Source organism: Trichogramma pretiosum, unplaced genomic scaffold, assembly GCF_000599845.2.
Source record: "Trichogramma pretiosum strain Unisexual culture from Peru unplaced genomic scaffold, Tpre_2.0 scaffold102, whole genome shotgun sequence".
In the NCBI taxonomy this organism is placed as follows: Eukaryota; Metazoa; Arthropoda; class Insecta; order Hymenoptera; family Trichogrammatidae; genus Trichogramma; species Trichogramma pretiosum.
Window position 1 is genome coordinate 179,212 of NW_019640799.1, and position 16,808 is coordinate 196,019.

Below are 16,808 nucleotides of genomic sequence, written 5' to 3' on the forward strand. Positions count from 1 at the left end.
ACGCGAGTTACGTACGCGCACTTGTTCGCCTTATACGTATAACGCGACGACCCCTCGAGATCTGCATACGCCGCGCGGGGCCCCTCATTTTTCACGAGAAAAAAAACACGATGACCATTATTATACACATGTATAAAAAGCCGGAAGCTTATTGCTCACTTTACATATCGTCGCTTAAAAAAGTGGTCGCGTGCCGTTCTCCCGTCTTGAGCAATTTGATGGTACGTACGTACCTTATTTTTTGTCGCGTGCACGGCCCCCGGCACACCTCCCCGTGTATTCGTGTACGCACACATAATATACATCACTTATGCAGGGAAATATTTCGATTAAAAAACTCGTCGACGCAAAAAAAAAACGCGTTCGTCCCTAATATATCGCATCTCCGGTGTTTATACGTAAAAAAGTAGCGTAGCGCTCCCCTCGCGCACTTGCACAAGGGGTTGTTCTCTCCTTCTCTCATCCGGGCCCGGATCATAAGTATCACGGTAAAAAAAGGAAGCTAAAAAACGAGATCGGCAGCACTCCCCTTTGCGGTCGATTATACATTATATATTATATTATTATGCGGCGCTTCGAGCGACAGGTTTTTTAGTCCACAAGCAACAGGTTGAGTCGCGTGCGTGGCTTATGATCGAAGGCGTAAACTCCACCACTGCCATTGTGAGTTTTTTTTGCTTCAGCTTCGTCGATAGCGCGGTATATATATAGTAAGCAAATAACGCAGGCGAGCATCGACGAGGCGGAAAGGGGCGGCGCCCACCGCGCACAGTTGCTTTTTTAGCGATGGCGCTTCGGCTCTTATTCGCATGCTGTGTGTGTTTTAAAAAAAGGGGTATACCACCGCGCACGAGGCATGATGACGCGCGAAAGGCGTACGCAGAGATCGCGTTTTGAGGCATCCGTCAAGACTAATTGATTTTCGTGTGGCCACGAGCGCTAAGTGATCTTCGCGTTTGTTTATCTTTGCGCGTTTCCAACGCGACTCTTTGACTTTGATACAATGAGACGGGCGCGTGTCTGCGTGTGTGTTTTGAATATTTTTCTGGCAAAAAACTCGCCAAGACCCGCTTTTTTCTTCCAAAAAGCTCGCGTTTCTCGATAGAAAGAAAAGAAAAAGTTCTTTCTTTCCGCGCATGTGTTGCTTACTTAATGAACGCCCGAGCTTTTTTAAGCCAAAGCAAAACAGCTGCCGATATTGCTTTATTTTTAGACGCGGAATCGCTTATCGTTGTACTGCGTGTGGCTAAAGTGAATAATCGCTCGCACAGCGCCAAGAGATGTGGAAATCTTCCTGGTCAACATCAATAATGGGTCACTGCATAATAAACGATTATTTAAAATTTTATAAATTATTTAATTGTTGCAAACCATTCGAATCAGTTTTTAACCAATTTACATACGATGATACAACTTCAAGTCGGCACCATTAGATGGCGAGTACTTTAGTTCTGTAAAATTGCAAGTGGCAAAGACTAACTAATTGTATAAGTCAAAACGCGATTTCGTGCCATCCAGCATGAAAATTTTCATTTCAAATAGACTTCTAAAAGAGCTTGATGAGTATTTAACAAACCTCACGGCAGTCATTCTCCACCGCTTCATAGTAAGAGAAATGAACATGTGTGTAGAGAAAAAAAATCACGAATTATAATGGGACAAAGACATTGTTCGCCGTAAAACACGCGTCAACCACAAAATATAATATAGTAGTACAGGAGACAAAACGATCCTCTAGCGAATAGATATTACGCAGTTCTTTGCGAAGCGAGTAATGAAATTATCATATAAAGTCTCGGGGCTTAAAAAAAAAGTCCAAACTCACTCGAGAGTCCATCATCGTACATCGAAGCGTGTATTGCAGTACATATCGCGCGGGGACAATGAACGATGAGAGTCGACAAAAAAAGAAGAAGATTAATTTTTTTTCGTGTCGCGATGCGTTATTTCCTTCGGATTTCAAACGTATTAGTACATGATATTGCGTGTCGTTTTGTATTATTCCTTTTTGACGAATACACACATTTCTGTCCAATGTAGTACGACACAAAAATGATCTCCGTGTGTTAATATCGGCGCGCGTGTACGAGTGTTGTCGAAAACGGAAAAGGCGACTCGTCATCGCAATCAATACGTCTTAATGGCCCTCGTAAAAGGTGGCTGGTTCTTTAAAACTCTCGGTTGCCGCCGCTGCGGTCGGGTATATTATACACAGACACTCGTGTTTCGTTTCGCACCCTCGCCCCCCCTGTCAAAAGAGCTTCGAGAGGATAAAACGAAAAACTATATGATGTAGCGCAGGTACGGATGATTCGATGAAAATCTAACTTACTTTTTTTTTGGTGTTCGCAGATCGATACATCATCATCGCCGTCGTCGCGACGACGTTATACACGGGTGACACGAAAATTCGAGCATTATCATCGATTACATGTAGGCCCCGACAAAAAAATTCGCCTCGCGTGCGCGCGCGAGGATGACGCAGCCGAGGATCGATCCGCTGTATCTCGAGTAGTTTCTTCTCGAGAGCCTCCCCACGCGCCGTCTATACGTATTATTTTTTTTTTTGCGCCTTATTGCTCTCCCCTCGAGTGCATAATATTAGCTTTCTCTCTCTCCGTTGCTTTTCTCTCCTCTCGCACTCGGGGTCTCATTAGGCGCACGAGCGCTGAAAATTTATATACGTATGTGTGTGCGTGGAAGGGACGGCGCGGCGCGTGCTGTGCTCGGCTCGGAGGGATGGTGCGCAGCGGCTATCCATTGTCGCGTTACGACACATTAAAATATTATTGGGCGCACACGTTTATACATACATACATGCTGCTCGCAGGGCGCATAGGGTGCAACATCGGTGGTAGCTGTAGCACATTTTGCGCTCCTTCCTTCGTCCCTCATATATACATTTTCGTTTTCTTACTTACCGTTATTTCAGCGGCTACTGCTGCTGCTGCTGCGTATTGTCAATACACCACCCGTCCGATATATCGTTGTAAAAGAGAGAGAGAGAGAAAATAATAAAATAAAATAAATCGCCGTGTTCGTTATTAATCCAGCAGCAGCAGCTACACTATGACCCATGTGGTCAGTGCAGCGCCTATAACAGTTAGGCAAAAAGCAGCTCTTCGACGCTATGATGGCTTTTAACACGCGGATAAAATGAAATTTATATTTTTTTTTCTTTCCTCTTATATACGCGAACTTTGGATATATATTTACCCATGCCGTGTGTATAACGACCCTGTGTACACGGACATGGACGATCGGAGAGAGCGTGTACAGATAGTAATGAAAAAAATTGACGTCGTCGTCGCGATCGATCGATGCAATTTCATGGATACATATAGGAGCGCACGTAGCTATAGTACATAATATATTATCGCATCCGATGGACGCGACCAAATTTTGTGCTGGTCGAGCGCAACGAAAATCCAAAAATATTCAAAAAGAAGCTGCTGCTGTTGCTGAACTCGAGCTGGCCATTATTATATACAAAGTGGAGATCCCGCGGGCTGGCTGTAATGTTTTTCTGGCGCATTTAATCGAGAGAGTTCGCCTCCCCCCCCTCCGTTCGGCGATGCTCTCGAAAAAAAAGATCATTAACATTCAGTCGAGCTCACCGAAAAACCATCAATCCCCAAGAGTATATAAGCGCACGCAATAAAAGAGGAGATCGAGGTTCCGTGCGTTATATGCGAAACGCGTGCGCGCCTGGGTGTATGCTCGAATTTTATGCATCTAATAACGCACGAGCTGGCGCACATCTGCCCTCGGTGACACGCGCGCGCGCAATGGCCCCGTCGTCTACGTGTGTATATAAGTGTGTGCGCTTTTTATGTATCACTGTTAAAAATGTTAAGATAAAAATTAATGCAATGGCGAAGGATGCTTTTTTTTATTTCACGCGGATGAATTCGAATTCTCGTAAAAGCATTTAAATTATTGATATTTGAATTAAAATTTAGAAAAATTTCTAATTAACGTAAATTTTTTTAAATCGCTCCTTGACTTATACATTTATTTTCATTTTAGCACTTGCAGATTTACAGATAGGCGATTCGACATCTAGTGGTGAAGGTTGGTATTAAATATCATTGAATTTTCATACATTTTTTTGTACAATCAACGCTAAAATAAAGTCGGCATTATTTTAAGAATTAAAACTAAGTTTTTCATCAAAGTGTTTAAATATTCGTATTTTTGTGAAATTCGTGTAAATAAAATAAATCTTTACTTAATTTTCAACGAAGCTTCAGTGTTGGTCGCTTTAATTTTGATATTTGATTTTTACATGAAATTCTGCTTTAAATTCATTTTGTTAATGATTGTTTACTATAAAATATTTTTCTAATTGTGTTACGATTATTATGTGGTACTTTACTCTCGCGTCGATAAGCGAGTCAGATTTAATACAAGCCACAGCCGCGCAGCAGCGATGCAGAGAAATTAAAAGTTGTCCAATGAAAAATTCGATGTTAAAGTTGATCGCGCGCATCCGGTAATCTAACTCGACGCCGCATCTCGAGTGTACCTATTTCTTACGAGATCGCCCAATTCTTTTCGTCGACTATATAGATATTGTTGTGTATCGTCGTACACGCGACACGAGTCCTCTTCGAGGATATCTTCTTTCTGCGTTTAAGACGGACCGCCTTATATGCACCGCCACCGCAGCAGCACCTTGAAACAGCCGACAACTACGAGTTGTCCTCGTCGGAGTGGTATTTTTTCTTTTCTTTTTTAATGGCTGTACCAGCTCGATTCTCGGAAAACAACTCGAACCCCGTAGCTATATTTCTGCTTCGGGATCGTTTTTTACTGCCCGTGTCGCGCGCGCGAGGGCGATCGATAGTTTTGATTTTTTTTTCTTTGACTGACAGTGGGTAAGTACTTCCTCGTTTGAGTATTCCTTATTTGCGAAGTTTGAATTCACACATAAGGGTGTGCTAGCATACGATTTCTTTAGTTTAACTCGACTCCAATCCGATGCGTCGAGCTCGAGTTTACAAGTGTTTTTTCAGTACTCACGCTCTTTTTTAAATATTTAAACTAGTTCCATAGCGCTGAAGTATGCATTTTTGCCTCCTCAATGAATGCATAATTTGAACTTTTTTACTTCAAATTATTATGGGCAGCTTATCGATAACAAAGTCGAAAATCTTATTTTTGAAATTCATTTATTTGAATTTAACTGATAGAGAAACTATCTTAAAATGATATTTACAGCTAGTTAATACTTGAAATATTGTAGTAAAACTGTCAAAAATCAATAAACTTACTTAATATAATTTTAAATGCGCCCATGCTAATAAGCACACACGACTTTTTGCGCCCGCTCCTGTTGCAGTGAGTCTGATGCCATGTAAATACAACCACTTTCGTTGTTATTTTAATACAAAATGAAAACAGGTGTTAAAAACTCGCATAAAATAATTCAGCAAAGAATCCAAAAAACTACACATAAAAACATGACTTTTTCAGATTCTTTTTTAAGATACCACTTTAAATCCACGGTAATACACACGCGGTAATAGGTACATACATCCGCGATAATACACACACGGTAATAGGTGCAAACTCACGGCATTGCACACACTCGAATTTATTTTATGAATTAACATTTCACACTAATTTTTTATAAAAAATAGTATATTAGTATATGATTTTACACACCCCTTTGTCCTAAAATAGCAATATCCCGTTTAGGCGCAGTGGCTGGGAAATGTTACTTTCGGGTCGTCTGTTATGTAAACGTATGAGCATCATTATTCATTTAAAAGAATAAGAAACTAGACAATCAAATTAATTATTTCAAATCACTCAAATTAAAAAGTTTAATCATAGTTTAATTTTTAATTTACTAAATAAGCAATACACTAGAAACTACGTCTATCCAAAAAGCTTTTCGCGAGCTGTTTAAAAAATGCCTGCGAATTTCATTAATTTCATTACTTACAAATGAATTGGACACGACTCGACGAAGAGTCTTCTATTTCGAGTGCGCTCTGCACGTAGCAGGGCGTGTCCATCTTTTTACCGCTGACGCGTCGCGTTTTGACAAATTTTTGATGTGTAACGTCTTATGGCTCGTTGGGTAGGCTAGTGAATCCGTGAAAAACGAGCGAGCGAGCGAGCGCGATAATCGTAGGTTTTAAGTCTCAGTAGCGTCTGTTTGCTTCTCGCGCTGTGATTGGTCTACGCTAGGCAGTGGCGAGTGACTGCTTGCGCGCTTCTGCTGCGACACGCACAGCACAGGCGAGCAGTACTCGGCAGTCAGCACTCATGTCTATGAAACGTACAATGTAGCGTTGTGTATCTCTGTATCTGCGTCTCTGTCTCTCGCTCGGGCGTTGCGTTTTCATGCGTGTGGATCGGTCAAATAATAACTCGAGTTGTTTTATTGTATAGCTTCGCGCACATGTCTACAATCGTAAATCATAAATCGTAGTGTTCTGGTGGGCTAATTGTTATAGAAATTGACGTATAAATATAACTACAAATTTGTTGGTGAAAGATGGCAATATGACGAGGCCGCGGAGCGGCCTCGGCAACCCCAACCAAACTTTAAGCTCAAAATTATCAAAACTAAATCAAAAATTTGAATTAAACTTGAATTCGTTTTGAAACGGAACTAATGTAAGTAGAGGCCGCGCAAGCGGCCTCGGCACTCATTAAACGAAATCACAATTAATCGGAAAGTATTGACTACAGAATAAATCGAAAAATCAGTTTTATTAAAAATTGATTAAAATTACATAGAAAACAAAATCAGCTGTATAAGAACAGCCGTAAGATGTGTAACGTCTTTATAAACATTAAAAATAGAATTTAACATTAAACAATTCAAGTAATTCTATCTAAAATTCGAGTAATTAAATCAAAACAAAATTCGAGTAATTCGATTTAAAAAATTCAAGTAAATCAATTTACAATAGAAAAAAAAGAAGCGCTGCAAGATGTGTAACTAAATTAGGTAAAGTAGGTAAAAAATTAAAAAAATAAACAAATAAAATAAACCAAATAAAACGAAAAAGTATTTGACGTTGCACTTCTGGTGATTTTTATATAATATGCTTGGACACCGTAAGTGCAACGTCAAATACTTTTTCGTTTTATTTGGTTTATTTTATTTGTTTATTTTTTTAATTTTTTACCTACTTTACCTAATTTAGTTACACATCTTGCAGCGCTTCTTTTTTTTCTATTGTAAATTGATTTACTTGAATTTTTTAAATCGAATTACTCGAATTTTGTTTTGATTTAATTACTCGAATTTTAGATAGAATTACTTGAATTGTTTAATGTTAAATTCTATTTTTAATGTTTATAAAGACGTTACACATCTTACGGCTGTTTTTTTATTTATCTTCGCTTGTCATAGTCTCTGGACGTAAGAGCCGAGCGACGACGTTTCCAAGAGACGCCATCCATTCCGAGTCGAGACCGGAACTAAACGATGAGTAATTTTTGCTCTTTGACAAATGCTCTCGCTCTCTACGGATGAGTCTCGCATACACATAGATGCGCATTACATAAAAGAAGACGTTATAAACTCGATGCAATTATTGTCTTTCATCAGCTGTCATTATCTCGTCATAACTCTTTTTTTTTCGTACAAGATAAAACCGAGTAATCGAGAAGCCATTTTATTGTACATAGGCGCCATATCACACGACTGCATACAGCGTATCAGGTGCACAACGGCGTTTCCGACCCCTTAAAAAACTAAACCACCAATTCCAGCCCCCTGTCTCTGATACAGGTTCCAAAAAAAGCGTGAATATCATAAAAAAAAAAATTGGCCCAACATAGCAACCTGTTCGCTCTCTCGGGCCAGCCCTAATGAAAAAAAAGTGTCGAGTCGTCGTCGGGTCGGGTCGCCCTTCTCTCGGTTAAAAAAGTGTGCCGCGTGCCGATACACACACACGCGTAATAATATACAAATCACGAGGCAGGTAAAAAAGCGCCCCTGCGCAGATACCGAGTCAATATCTCATCTCAATTACCCGCATTTCTGTGTGCGAGTACGGATATGTTTTGCACTCGTGATGGCGACAACGACGATCACACCCTTATCCGGCCTAAAAAACGCAGGTTAAAAAAGCCTATCGACCTGGTCGACATATTATTATACACATAACTTGGGTAGAGGAAGAAGAAAAAGGAAAAAAAAGCATCGGCATCATCGTCGCTGCTGTCGTACACGGAGCCTCCCCTATAAGCCGGTAGGTAGCTAGAGCCCTCGAGTTCGCTGCCTGCAGTGAATAATGCAGCAGAAGCAGTAAAAAAAAACAACACCCCTCTAAACTGCCCAAAACGTCAAACCACCGTCGTCCGCGTGTGCAGTAGACACGAGGGTTCGATGGATAGAGAGAGAGAGAGAGAGGAAAAAAAGGTACGTGTCGTACAAAAAAAAAGTCCATACATACCTGATACCGAGGCTGGACACAAGCGCGCATTGAAATTCCGTCTCTCTGTACCTTGTATGTATAATGCGCTGCTGCTGTTTGTCAGCGCGACTCTCCCTACGGTAAAAAGGGAGGAGGTTGTGTGGCGAGGCGACAACGACTGCAAAAAAAAATAGAAGGAAGAAAGAATAGCAGTTATATTGGGCAGGAAAACGGAAATCAGGACACGCGTATATATTATATAAGTGTGTATCGTGTGTCTCTCTCTCACTCTCCTCGAGGCCTAAGAGAGAAAAAAAACTAAAGGTACGTGGAACGGACGCAAAATACAGTTCGTATTTATTATTTCGACAAAATATGTAGATGTATCAGTAAAATTTACGGGGCCCGGCGCGATCCCGTGGCATAAGAAAAGTGGCCCGGAATTAACGTGCACGCGCGTATACCAGCACAGGTATTATACATACTGTATAACGTGTTTTATTATTCCAACATGTTGCATATATCGAGGGGTGGCGCGTGCGGCCTCGCGAGCCGTTCGACGCTCCGCCTCTGTGTATAAAGTACTGCACAAAAAATCCGATTACACCCCGTGCTACGTTTACGTTAGAGCCTCGATGCGGTTCGACTTTTTACGGATATAATATGTAATATATTTCCTATATGTATGACGATGATCGTGTTTTTTATGCTGCCGCATGAAAACACCATAAGCCGATGTGTCGTCGCGCGCCTCGTTCGTTCGATTGAGTCGTTTTTTAAAGAGCACACAACAAAGTGGCTTATACAGCCCGCAAATGTCGACGAGGCTTTTTATAGCTTAAACAACTGCTACTAACCTTTGGAAGAGGGTGCGCGATAACGACCCAAAAGCGGGATCGTTATCTCATTTCACGCATGATTTCAAACCCGCAATGCGAACGAGGAGAGAGAGACTTTATTACGTTACTTTTTTCTCTTTTTCTCTCTAGTGTGGGGTAATTCTCTTTTTCTCTCTCTCTCTCTCGGCAGATCTCGAATCTGTCTCTATAAGCTCTGCGTAGCACTGTTGGGATATTTTAATTGGGGATTACAATATGTGGTTCGCTTATTATATTCATTCCTTTTACTCGTGTGTAAGCCGAGCCGCGATCATCTATACATTCGTACTGCAGTAAATATACGCACTTCTTTCATGTGCAAATTTACGCATTGTAGCATATAATTTGCGTGTTTAAGCGTAATTATATCTTGTATACGTGCTTGAGGTAAGATGATTTATATTTTTGGCTTTTAGCGCGAGTGAAGCGGTACAAGTGGCAGGTATATATATCCCGTAAAGCAGCTACTGCTTGGCTCTTGATGAGTTTTTACCGAGACCAGCCGGTCAACGATGGCAGAATTGATGATTCCATCAGGAAAATTTAATCAATCATGGAGCTTTCGTATACTGTATTAATATAATATCGAGTTTTTTGATGTGTAACGTCTTATGGCTCGTTAGGTAGGCTAGTGAATCCGTGAAAAACGAGCGAGCGAGCGAGCGCGATAATCGTAGGTTTTTAGTCTCAGTAGCGTCTGTTTGCTTCTCGCGCTATGATTGGTCTACGCTAGGCAGTGTCGAGTGACTGCTTGCGCGCTTCTGCTGTGACACGCACAGCACAGGTGAGCAGTACTCGGCAGTCAGCACTCATGTCTATGAAACGTACAATGTAGCGTTGTGTATCTCTGTACCTGCGTCTCTGTCTCTCGCTCGGGCGTTGCGTTTTCATGCGTGTGGATCGGTCAAATAATAACTCGAGTTGTTTTATTGTATAGCTTCGCGCACATGTCTACAATCGTAAATCATAAATCGTAGTGTTCTGGTGGGCTAATTGTTATAGAAATTGACGTATAAATATAACTACAAATTTGTTGGTGAAGGATGGTAATATGTCGAGGCCGCGGAGCGGCCTCGGCAACCCCAACCAAACCTTAAGTTCAAAATTATTAAAACTAAATCGAAAATTTGAATTAAACTTGAATTCGTTTTGAAACGGAACTTAATGTAAGTAGAGGCCGCGCAAGCGGCCTCGACACTCAATAAACGAAATCACAATTAATCGGAAGGTATTGACTACGGAATAAATCGAAAAATCAGTTTTATTAAAATTGATTAAAATTACAATAGAAAACAAAATCAGCTGTATAAGAACAGCTGTAAGATGTGTAACGTCTTTATGAATATTAAAAATAGAATTTAACATTAAACAATTCAAGTAATTCTATCTAAAATTCGAGTAATTAAATCAAAACAAAATGCGAGTAATTCGATTTAAAAAATTCAAGTAAATCAATTTACAATAGAAAAAAAAAGCGCTGCAAGATGTGTAACTAAAGTCACATTTAAAGGTAAAAAATAAAAAAAATAAACAAATAAAATAAACCAAATAAAACGAAAAAGTACTTGACGTTGCACTTCTGGTGATTTTTGTTTAATATGCTCGGACACCAGAAGTGCAACGTCAAGTATTTTTAACTATTATCCTCGAAGTGTTAACAACTCAATCAATGAAGTTCTCGCCGTTTATGAAATATACATGTCTCAAGGGGAAGTACAGTTAAATGAAACGCGAGAATTAGTTATTGTGCATTGTGCATTATCTACAGCATCATCAGACTAGGCTGTTTGCAACCAAGAGAGCTCTGGATCCGCTTGCGTTGCAATCTGCATTGGTTCTGAAGAATCACTGTTTTCTATTGTATCTATCATCTTGGGGGTTTCTTTTCCAAAAGACACTGAACATTCAATTTTATCCGATTTTTCTAGATCAGTTTCAGACTTCGTTTCTGAGTTCATAGACTCTTCGGTAATTGATCTTTTGGCGTGCTTTCATCATCTATTGTAGGAACAATTTTTGAATCATTTTTTAGACCATTTTCTTCTTCGTTGACTCGTGGTAAGGATGCAGCATTATAAGCTATGCAATTTGGTCAAAAAAAGAATTTTGGAGGAGAAATTCGCTCAGCCGAATTTTCATTTGATCCAGAGGAACAACCGACGTCCCATCTCGAACTTCTTTTCGGTGTTACAGCGGTACTCGGTTGATTGAAAATTTGTACACCAAGTTTATATTTTGTTTCGCTTGGACTAAGCTTTTCGTCGTCTTTTGCAGTGAAGAACAAACGATGTTAACGCATCATCTACTAAAGTACTCTAATATAATGGAATGATCTAACTAGCCAAGACCGCATGTTATCGTTCTGTTGCATGCAAAGTTTGTTTTTTTTTTTCAACAAAATAAAAGATAAATAAATGAATTATTTTATTTACTGTAAAAAATATTCATACCCTTAGTTGTCCGGTCAATAATTTTGTAATTTGAATTGTAAATTACGAAAATGGTATCATCTGGTCATGGTACCACCTAAAGTAAATTATAAAAGTTTTCGAAAGTAGTAGAGGCATCGGCTGATCGTCCCTTTAAAATCTTACAAACATCGTTGGATTAATGTAGTGATTTTCAAACGTTTTAAAATATACTGTTTTATCATGATCGTTATAAAAAAAGACTATACAATTCATTGAATAATGTTGCAATATTATTATTAGAATTATATAATAATTTAGATATTGTCAGATGTTCTAGTGGCAACCATAGTTGTAAAATGCTGTGCGACTGAATGTTAAATAAAAAAATATTTGTTTCAGCCTTATGAAATTAATAATAGTAGCTTCAATGAGTATCACAATAAATCTATATTTCAATGAGTTTTTTGTGCATGAGTTATCGCAGTTAGAGTAAAACATCAAAAATTAGCAATATCGAATGTATACGAAAATAGTTATTGATGTAACAAGTGCCCAAAAGGCGTTTTTGGTCACGAGTGTGCGGAAAAAACACCCACTCGTGCCGGCATAGCCGGCACTAGTGTCTCATAAATAACTATTATGTAACAAGTGCCCAAAAGGCGTTTTTGGGCACGAGTGTGTGTTTTTTCGGCACACTGTGCGCAAAAAGCTGGGCACGTGTTGCATACAAAATTTTATGCAATAGTAGGCGTAAAATACGTTCATTTAAATGAGGCATTTTACCACACACCAGTGTCGAAACGAGGCATTTTACGGCACACAAGTGTCCAAAAACGCTTTTTGTACACTAAAAAATGTGCGAAAAAAGAAATTTTTCGTCATACTATTGCATAAAAAAATTACCCATAAATAACCCACATAATATATATTGCAAAATTTACTCAAGAATATTGATGCAAAACTCAAAATTGCATAAAAATGCATTTTTAGCATAATAGGTTACACGGATGTTGTTAAAAAAGTATACAGCACTCCGTCAACACCTTAAGAATGCTATGTAAAATTTTCAGATCGATTAGTTTATCCTTGCAGGAGTTATCGCAGTTAATTAGAGTAAAACATCGAAAATTAGCAATATCGAATGTGTACGACTTTGCTGCGCTCAGCATCAATAATTTAGATATTGTCAGATGTTGATAATTCATTCCGATTCTAGTAGGATTACCAAATTCATCAAACAAGTATAATACATTTTTTTATATAAACTAACTGCTTGGGTTTTAGATCCATATAAGGTTTTTACTCATTCATTTTTCTTTCTTAATCAATTTACAAATAATGTAGATTTTAAGTACTTGGACACAAGATATCTCTTTTCTTTTAATTCTGATAGATTTTTTTCTCTTTTAATTCTTTACTTAAATTTTTAATAAAAAATTAGTAGTAACTAAAAAAATTCGACATGCGTTTTTTCAGACCAAGCGCCAGCGCCCAACGGGCTAATCTGCCCGCGGGTCCTTAGCTGTTTGCACGCTCTTCAATGCGACGTGGTCGGTCACGACGTGATTTTTTCACTCGTACTTCTCCGACTATAACCTCGAAACTCTCTGTACAGAAATGACTGCTGTGCGAATCACAAACGTGTAGCTCTGTTGCGTACTCCAACTGATCTCCCACGAGGGGGATACCGTCGCGGCCCGGGTGTACCGTCTGGGCACGGTTCAGTCCCCCAAATTTCAAATTATATGGCGTCAGTGCCTGATTGAACCCAGCAAACAAACTAAAAAAAAACTAAACTAAATCTAGCAATAAATAAAAAAAACAAGAGAGATAGCCAAACAAAACAAAAACAACAAAAAAACGCGCTAAAGAGACAAAAGTGAATTTTATTATGAATATGAAGTCAATGAAGGTTATTTAGAGAAGTATTAAACATGCTTATTAAAATTTAAAATTTATTTGTTTTATTTTTGAAAATTTAATATAACTATATATTTATACATTAGTTACATAAAAATGATTTGAAAGTAGATATGAGCCCAGAGACTTTGGACCAGTTGTATTTCAAAATTTTTATTTTCATTTATAATTGGTAAAATTTCTCGTCTATCTTATAATGCAAGTCGAACGAATCTGGTTCTGTGTTCCATGGTTCCATTCTGGTTCGTGCCCTCGACACTTTCGCCTAGTTTTTCTAATTCATCAACGTTTATTTTCTCGAACAGACGAAATAGTTCCTCGTAACCCAAATTTTTTGCAACTTTTAGGCAAATGTGGTGTGGAAGATTCAACGAGCAATAATCAGTCATGAAAAGATCGGCTGCCAGCAATTCCAAATCGAACGCCAGCCTTATAGCAATGTTTGAGAGGTGTCTCCTTACAGTGAATCTCGCGAATGTACTTCCACACGTTAAATTATCCATTTGTGGGACACGCCAATTTTTAATGTTCTTCAATATCGAGTAACCCTCGCTGTAATTCGTTGTACTAAGTTTATGTAGAGAGACGTCTTCGGTTATCTTGATGTCATTTATTTTCGGAAGTACAAGAGCATTATTTAGAAGATATGCGCCATGTTCACGTATAATATCACCTCCATTAAAATTAACATAGTTGCGCCAGTATTCTGGAACTGTTGGTTTTAACTGCTTGCATCGTTTTATCATGTAATCTTTAACTTCTGGTTTCATATAAAAACCATAGAGCTTGTGAATAGCTAGTTGATCAGCCATTTGTACAAAGATATCGACAACTTGATTCTTATTACCCGCTGAATGATATTTCCTACCGGAATCTTTCACCAGCACCCGGTCGAGATCGTTTCCATGAATCCTTGTCCAGCATTCGACCATTCTGAGTTTCGTGTGGAAATCCATTTTGTATCCAGCCGACTGCAACAATTGCATCACCTCGATAACGTCCAACGACAAAGCGTAAGTCGTCAATTCGAGCGACGAGAAATTGTGAATGAACATTCGCTTCTCGTTCAGACTCCTCAGTGACGCGCCGTGATCCAAAAGCGACTTGGTGAGGGCGACATCGAAACGCATCACCGCCGACTGCAACGGAGTGTCTCCGTGACGATTTCGGGCTTCGATATCGGCTCCGCTGTCGATGAGCATTTTAACGATGTAATCGACTGGTTTTCTCGTATCGCAGTAGTAAAATCTTTCGATGCATTCACACAGACACGGCAATGCGAGGGCGTGAAGAGGCGTCGATCCTTCGTGGTCCGACTGATTCGGATTGGCTCTGTGTTCCAGTAATAATTCCGCGATTTCTACGTTCTTGTACTGGGCCGCAATGAACAGAGGCGAACATGTGTACGTGTCAAGATTGACGTTCACGCCTTGGCTCAAAAATTTCCTCACGACTCTTACATCGTCCACCATGCAGGCTGCGTGAAAATACGTGTAACCGTGAGCGTCGCAGTAGTTTTTTCGTGGATAATTTCGAAATAAATCTTGCCGTGAATGGTTCAGAAAGAAATTTTTAATGAGGGATCTATTGACTCGCTTTATCACCCTTTCGGATTTGGATCTTTCAGCTAAATAATGCACAGCAGACTTTCCATCTTCGAATCTAAACTCGTGTCTATCAAAATTACCCTTCTCGAGAGCTGTAATTATTTTTAAATGTCTTTCGTCCAGAGCATATTGAAATAAAAATGCTTTATCTTCGGCCCTGGGAAAAATGCCGTCGTCATTTACTAATTTATCTAAAACTTTGCTCGTCGACCCATCCCCCCAAGCATCATTTTCGTATAAATAACAAAATTCTTCACGTCTAAATTTCACTGAATATATCATTTTTAAGTAACATTTTACTCCATTTTCACAAAATTTGTTAGTAAATACTCTAGTCAACATATTGAATTTCGTGGCACAAAATTTTGAGTCTTGTACTAAACTGAGAACCAAACATGTGGTCGAAATCACTTCCGCACTAATCCTTGAAATTATCGCTTTCAAAGCCTCAATAATGTAATTACAAGTGCCAATGTCCAAACGGCTAAGTTGAGGATAACAATTTTAAGGTATTGCGTTGGGAAAAAAACTTGTTGGTTTCACTGGGATTTAACAGGAATTAATTTTCACAAGTAACTGGTGCTGTTGCTATTGCTGCTGTGCACTCGGACTGCGAGCTAGATTTATCACGAAAAAACAATTGGCCATGTGTTTTACTCTCACCGTCCTTCACTCACGTCCACGCGCGCGCACGCTCACTGAAAAAACCAAATAAAAATCCCTCTAGCGGCCAATGTGTCGTTATTTTTTGAACACTACACGAAGAAAAATGTATAGTCAAAATTGCTCTAGGTCTTAATAAAAGTGTGACATCTTTGGGGTTAGGAAAAAATTTACTAAAAACCTTTGTAATTTTTACTATAATTCCCTCAATTTTTATTTTATTTCTTATAATTTTTATACATTTTATAGCAACTTTTCACCCGAACGATCATATGTCACTTTTATTGAGACCTATAGTAATTTTTCCAAATTTTAAAGAAATTATTACTATATTTCTTCTCTCCGTGTAATATAGGCTTGAATTAATTGTTAGATTAATGGCAAATTTATGTATTTTTCTGTTTGAGTTTTTGTTGCTGAAATTTGATAAAACTCTATCACAGATACGTGGTGTTTTTTTTTTTTTTTTAATTTTAATTTTATTTTATTGTGTTTTAATTTTTTTCTGAGTTGTTCTTTTTTTCTCTCTTTGTTTAAATACTAAAATTTGAATCATTGATTAAATTTTCATGTCATCGTTGGGTGGCACAAATAACTTTGATCTCGATAAGGTGGCATGGTAGTGAATACACAAATTGAGATATTAAGGAGGTTCGATAGTAAACTTCATGTCTTTAGAAACGCCTGAAACTTTTTTATTTCAATCTTTGATAAGAACTGAATGCACTGTTAAAATCATAGATTGATCTACAATCTAGTTTTCGAGAAAAAAAAAATCAAAAACGACGTCTTATACATGGGTCTTATGGGGAAAGTTACAACAATGTCACAAAAAAAGCATTATGCAAACGAATTAGACTTAAGAAATGAAAAAAAAACTATTTTTTAGAAAGCCAAGAAGGTATTGATCATTTTGAAAAAAAACGACTCGTTTTACAACAC

The 16,808-nt window shown here is 38.6% G+C and overlaps 1 protein-coding gene across 1 annotated transcript; it reads right to left on the minus strand.

Moving 5' to 3' along the window:
* Positions 1 to 13,787: 13,787 nt before the first annotated feature.
* On the minus strand, positions 13,788 to 15,485 carry LOC106653323 (serine/threonine-protein kinase TNNI3K-like). The gene has a single exon (XM_014372725.1). It carries the CDS (start codon positions 15,483 to 15,485, stop codon positions 13,788 to 13,790), a length of 1,698 nt encoding a protein of 565 aa, XP_014228211.1.
* Between the last annotated feature and the right edge of the window lie 1,323 nt (positions 15,486 to 16,808).

Bases quoted from the DNA above. Each gene is read 5' to 3' on its own strand.
- LOC106653323 (XM_014372725.1), bottom strand. From the start codon at position 15,485: ATGATATATTCAGTGAAATTTAGACGTGAAGAATTTTGTTATTTATAC.